The following is a 5,627-nucleotide window of genomic DNA, read 5'->3' as shown; positions in this document are numbered from 1 at the left end:
CTGTTAATTAAGTTAATTAAGAGAAAACTCCACAAACTAGAAACAAATTTGTTACGGAAGTTAATTGGCGGGTGCTTTTCTTATGGGTTTTTAATTCCTTTTTTAAAAGTCCTCCTTTGTATTTGTTGGTCATAGCTACAATAAGTAAACATCCTGTTAGTGGGCTCTAATATTTGTTATTTAAAAGAATAAATGGTTCCACGTATTCATTCTGTTTGATTCTACTGGGACTTTTATAAATACCGCCATTTTCAAATGAACCATGGTTGTGATGTCACAACCATGAATACATTTCCTCTTCAGCATACAGCAATTTAGCCCCGCCCTTCCAAGCTACTGTAGTTTAGCCATGTCCATCCAGTGTACTCTAAAGATGCAGCAGGAAGTGTTTAATTAGAAAAGATGCTGAATTAATCCTTTAAAGAAAAGACACAGTTCTTTTTTAATCCACTTTTCCACATCAGCTTTTCCTTTTTCTGCTTTTCTCATTGGAATGCTTTGTGTAAAAGACTTGCATACATTATTCTGGTCAGAGGTGAACACTGTTCCACAGTTCATTTCAGGTCAAAACATCAGATTATCATATCATGCAGCCCTTGGTCCCTCTTTCACGCAAACTACTTGTTTGGGAGGTTAGAGTTTAAAACGGCTATGAAATTAATTGTTTATTACAGTTTTTAACAACTGCTGGACCAGAATACTTGTATTTTTCAGTAAACACACGACTGTGGCCATTACAGTTAAACTACAGCTAAAAGCTACAACAGTGCTAACTGTCATTAGCGAAGGTAAAAACACGCAAAAGCCCTATAAACTTAGAAAACAAGGCCTTTGGTGTAAAAATCTGTATTAGATCTCACTATTAATAAACAAAATCCTCAATCTTTCATGGATTACGCTGGGATTAGTGGCAGGATGTAGCATTATGCTAGCTGCTAACAGCATTATATTCCTTGTTGAAGAAATGTGTCTGTGCTTGTTTAAAATATACATTATTTTTGTTTGAGAAATGTAATTAAACACTGCTCATTGTCTGTGGCTTTTTTACTATTATAAATTCTTTTGATTAGGCTAAACGCTAATTAGCAGTTTTAGCTTTTATTCACTTATGCCCAGCAAGTTAGCCTTTCTACAATTGTTAGTCTCTTTAATAGCCCCATTAACTTTAGCATTCAGGCAACTATTAGTATTAAAAATATTATAGAAAAAAAGTACATAATATTATGGGTGCCTGTCAATCATTTTATTCTAAATGAAGCTGTTAAAGCTAGAGTTGCCTTTCACCATGAATTCAATCACCTAAATATTAAATTAGCAATATTAGCTTTCAGTCATTTTTGGCTGTTAGCTTCTGTTTTGTTTGTTTGTTTGTTTGTTTTTTAAGGGGAGGAAGCATTCCTAGGTCATTCAGCCATTAGCATTAGCTTTTAGACTGACCAAAAAAAAAATACAAAGCAAAAACAAAGGTATAAATAATTAGGTGATGCTAAATGCTGTCTGTTGTTAAACAACTTCTTAAAGGGCACAGTGAAGTAGAGGAACTGATTCCATGTTATCTGATTAATCTGAAGCGTGCTAGCCGTTAGCAATAACCTTAGAATTAGGTTCTCTATTCCTTTATTAACAGTATTTGTTGCGTTAGCCACGTCTCCAGCTGCTACAAAGGACACAGCTATAAATGAATGAAATTAACCCTTTCGTTCCTCAGCTTTCAGGTTCTTATTTTATCTAACAGCTTGCTAAGAACATATTATATAATATATTTATCTCCAGTTCATATTTTATTAGCATATAAAGGAATGCATTAGTATCTGATGCCTAAATATATATATATATAATTTTTCATAGTTCTGATCAGTGGCTCGTTATAATGTGAACTAACGTTCATACTTTCACTTGCATATAAACTGTATTTTCTTCTAGAGTGGAAAAAGTAAAGAAAAGAAGATCAGATTTAGAAGAATACATATATACAAGTCATGTTCAATACATTTCTAATGTTTTAAAGTTATACATTTATTCATGCTATGTTTAAACCCCCTCTTTTCTGTGCTTTCTTTCAGTACTCTGAAGAACGAAGAGTCAGTGAAAAGAAGCGCTGTCATGATGTTTCTACAAAAACCCGTGGCCTTGCCACTCCTGTTTTGATGCTCTGAATATTTTAGGATGGTGCAAGGCAGGTGGAGGTCACTGTGAAGGTTGTATGTGGAGTTTCAGGGACGAATCTTCAGAGGTTTTTTGGCCCTGAAAATAAAACCAAAACCATTAATTTTAAAAAGGGAATCTTTCTTAGAGCAATGGACAGTGGAGGTTAGTGGAACCAGACGTCCTCCTCCAAAAAACAGGAAGTGAAGCCAGTAAACAGTGGGGGACACATGGCTGATGTCTGACCGTGGTTTGGAGAAGGTGCTGGTGTTTAAACCTGTTCCTGGTGGAGAGGGACATGCTGTGATTAAGACATGAGGACGTCTGAGTCCACAAATTTCTCTAGAGTCAACTTCACACTTTAACACTTTTGGATTAAGGGCGAATCGGAATAATATTTTTCAGATATAGAAAGGAAAGTTAGAAAACAGGAAAAAGAAAGACTGAAAAGAACTCTTGCTCACTACAAGCTGGTTTTTGGAAGAGGGAGCTTGTGTCGCGGCAAAACAACACAACGTTCTCCTGATATTTTGGGCCTTGAAATGATTCTACTGCTATTTTTATTTTGTTGTTTGCAAGAAATATTCATTCATTCATTCATTATCTGTATCAAGGTCGCAATCACTGGGCACAAGGCAGGAATACACCCTGGAAGGGGCGCCAGGGCGACACACACACACACACACACACACATTCACTCACACCTATGGACACTTTGGAGTCACCAATCCACCTACCAACGTGTGTTTTTGGACTGTGGGAGGAAACCAGAGCACCCGGAGAAAACCCACGCAGACACAGGGAGAACACACCACACTCCTCACAGACAGTCACCCGGAGGAAACCCACGCAGACACGGGGAGAACACACCACACTCCTCACAGACAGTCACCCGGAGGAAACCCACGCAGACACAGGGAGAACACACCACACTCCTCACAGACAGTCACCCGAAGGAAACCCACGCAGACACAGGGAGAACACACCACACTCCTCACAGACAGTCACCTGGAGGAAACCCACGCAGACACAGGGAGAACACACCACACTCCTCACAGTCACCCGGAGGAAACCCACGCAGACACAGGGAGAACACACCACACTCCTCAAAGACAGTCACCCGGAGGAAACCCACACAGACACAGGGAGAACACACCACACTCCTCACAGACAGTCACCCGAAGGAAACCCATGCAGACACAGGGAGAACACACCACACTCCTCACAGTCACCTGAAGGAAATCCACGCAGACGCAGGGAGAACACACCACACTCCTCACAGACAGTCACCCGGAGGAAACCCACGCAGACACAGGGAGAACACACCACACTCCTCACAGACAGTCACCCGGAGGAAACCCACGCAGACACAGGGAGAACACACCACACTCCTCACAGACAGTCACCCGGAGGAAACCCACGCAGACACAGGGAGAACACACCACACTCCTCACAGACAGTCACCCGGAGGAAACCCACGCAGACACAGGGAGAACACACCACGCTCCTCACAGACAGTCACCCGGAGGAAACCCACGCAGACACAGAAAGAACACACCACGCTCCTCACAGACAGTCACCCGGAGGAAACCCACGCAGACACAGAGAGAACACACCACACTCCTCACAGTCACCTGGAGGAAACCCACGCAGACACAGGGAGAACACACCACACTCCTCACAGACAGTCACCCGGAGGAAACCCACGCAGACACAGGAAGAACACACCACACTCCTCACAGACAGTCACCCGGAGGAAACCCACGCAGACACAGGGAGAACACACCACACTCCTCACAGACAGTCACCCGGAGGAAACCCAAGCAGACACAGGGAGAACACACCACGCTCCTCACAGACAGTCACCCGGAGGAAACCCACGCAGACACAGAGAGAACACACCACACTCCTCACAGACAGTCACCCGGAGGAAACCCACGCAGACACAGGGAGAACACACCACACTCCTCAAAAACAGTCACCCGGAGGAAACCCACGCAGACACAGGGAGAACACACCACACTTCTCAAAGACAGTCACCCGGAGGAAACCCACGCAGACACAGGGAGAACACACCACACTTCTCACAGACAGTCACCCGGAGGAAACCCACACGGACACAGGGAGAACACACCACACTCCTCACAGACAGTCACCCGGAGTGGGAATCGAGCCCACAACCTCCAGGTCCGTGTAACTGCACCACCGTGCCGCCTTGCAAGGAATATTTCAGAATGCAAATACCTTTTACTTTATAAAATTTACACTTTCATCGTCGCCATTCAATAATTTGATTTGAAATATAAGTTCTGAGGATAACAAAGCCACACTTTCAAAATACCCAGCCTTGTGCATTAATATGAATATGTATATTAATCTATTTCAGGGTTCCTTTGGTGTGGTGGACTTTTTTTATTATTATTCTAAAGTAAACGTACCTGTTATTCTGCCACTGCCACACCAGCACAGTTATCTTTACTCTCAGATGTTATCGCTAAATACTCAGCGCTGAGAGCGGAGAGAAGAGAGGAGGAGGAGGAAAGACAGGAAAGAAAACGGAAGAAAGAGAAATAGAAAGAAAAGATCAGAGAATATAGTGTGTGGAGAGTATGTATTGACTGTGTATTATACATAGAGTTTAGGGATATTTTTTAGGGGAATTAAGCCTAGTCCTGAACTACACTGTATTTTGAATTGGGATTTTTCATTGAAAGTAGGAAATAGTCTAAGACTAGGCTTAATTCCTTCCTGGGAAACCAAAGTGTGTGAAGAGTGTATTGTATTTACAGCCTCTGTAGTGTGTGTGGAGTATTGGTAGAGCTTGAGTAAGTAGGAATGTGTGTGTGTGTGTGTGTGTGTATAGGACTAACGCGCTCTCTCGGAGGGCCTCTTCGCCTGCTGCTGCAATCTTCTTGTAGCAGTAAACCATCTCCACCAGGAGCCAGAGCTGGAGTCCAATGATGGACACGTACATCATCACCTCGGACAAGATGGACGCCGTGCCACGTGTCGCTATGGAGACACAGTAAGAACAGTGAAACACGTGTTTTCCACTTGCAGCAAACTCCACATTTAAAAAGAATTTACATCATTTCATTTATATCACTACAGTACGGAGCCCTGGAGGGGACATGGGTAAAAAAAAATAATTACAGTTCGTTCACACGTTTTAGCTAATTCGAGTGAACGAATTAGTTACTCGTGCGCACGAATAAGGAATTGATTCTCTGGGGGCTCCGTAGAAGCCAGCTGCCTTTTGCCAAAACTCTTATAATGTGCGAGCCGTGGTGGTGGTACTATAGCCATCGCTAAGTGCACTTTAACTGGTTTCACTGCAGTGCCACGTTCCAACCGCGAGGTGTCAGTGTTAAACAATAAAACAGCACAGTTCAGCGTGTTCTCAGCACATCGCACTTGTCTTGTTTTTCTAGAATTATCTACAACATAAAACAAATTTAGAACAACTTTACAGCTTGTAAACA

The 5,627-nt window shown here is 42.7% G+C and overlaps 1 protein-coding gene across 3 annotated transcripts in view; it reads right to left on the bottom strand.

The window, feature by feature from the left end:
• Nucleotides 1–2,115: 2,115 nt before the first annotated feature.
• scn1ba (sodium channel, voltage-gated, type I, beta a) overlaps nucleotides 2,116–5,627 on the bottom strand; it is a 26,468-nt gene continuing 22,956 nt past the window's right edge. Inside the window, exons 4-6 of one of the 3 annotated variants that reach the window (XM_066643502.1) lie at nucleotides 5,016–5,157; nucleotides 4,584–4,653; nucleotides 2,116–2,244 (exon numbers count right to left, since the gene is read on the bottom strand). In XM_066643502.1, coding sequence (XP_066499599.1) covers nucleotides 4,587–4,653; nucleotides 5,016–5,157 — 209 coding nt within the window. In that variant the 3' untranslated portion in view covers nucleotides 2,116–2,244; nucleotides 4,584–4,586. Of the gene's footprint in view, nucleotides 2,245–4,583; nucleotides 4,654–4,835; nucleotides 5,158–5,627 lie in introns of those variants that run through there. The other 2 variants (XM_066643495.1, XM_066643485.1) reach the window with 2 other exon arrangements.

The sequence above is a fragment of the Hoplias malabaricus genome, chromosome 1, assembly GCF_029633855.1.
Source record: "Hoplias malabaricus isolate fHopMal1 chromosome 1, fHopMal1.hap1, whole genome shotgun sequence".
NCBI classification, from domain to species: Eukaryota; Metazoa; Chordata; class Actinopteri; order Characiformes; family Erythrinidae; genus Hoplias; species Hoplias malabaricus.
The sequence above is the reverse complement of the archived record's forward strand: the minus strand, read 5'-3'. Positions and strand labels throughout refer to the sequence as shown.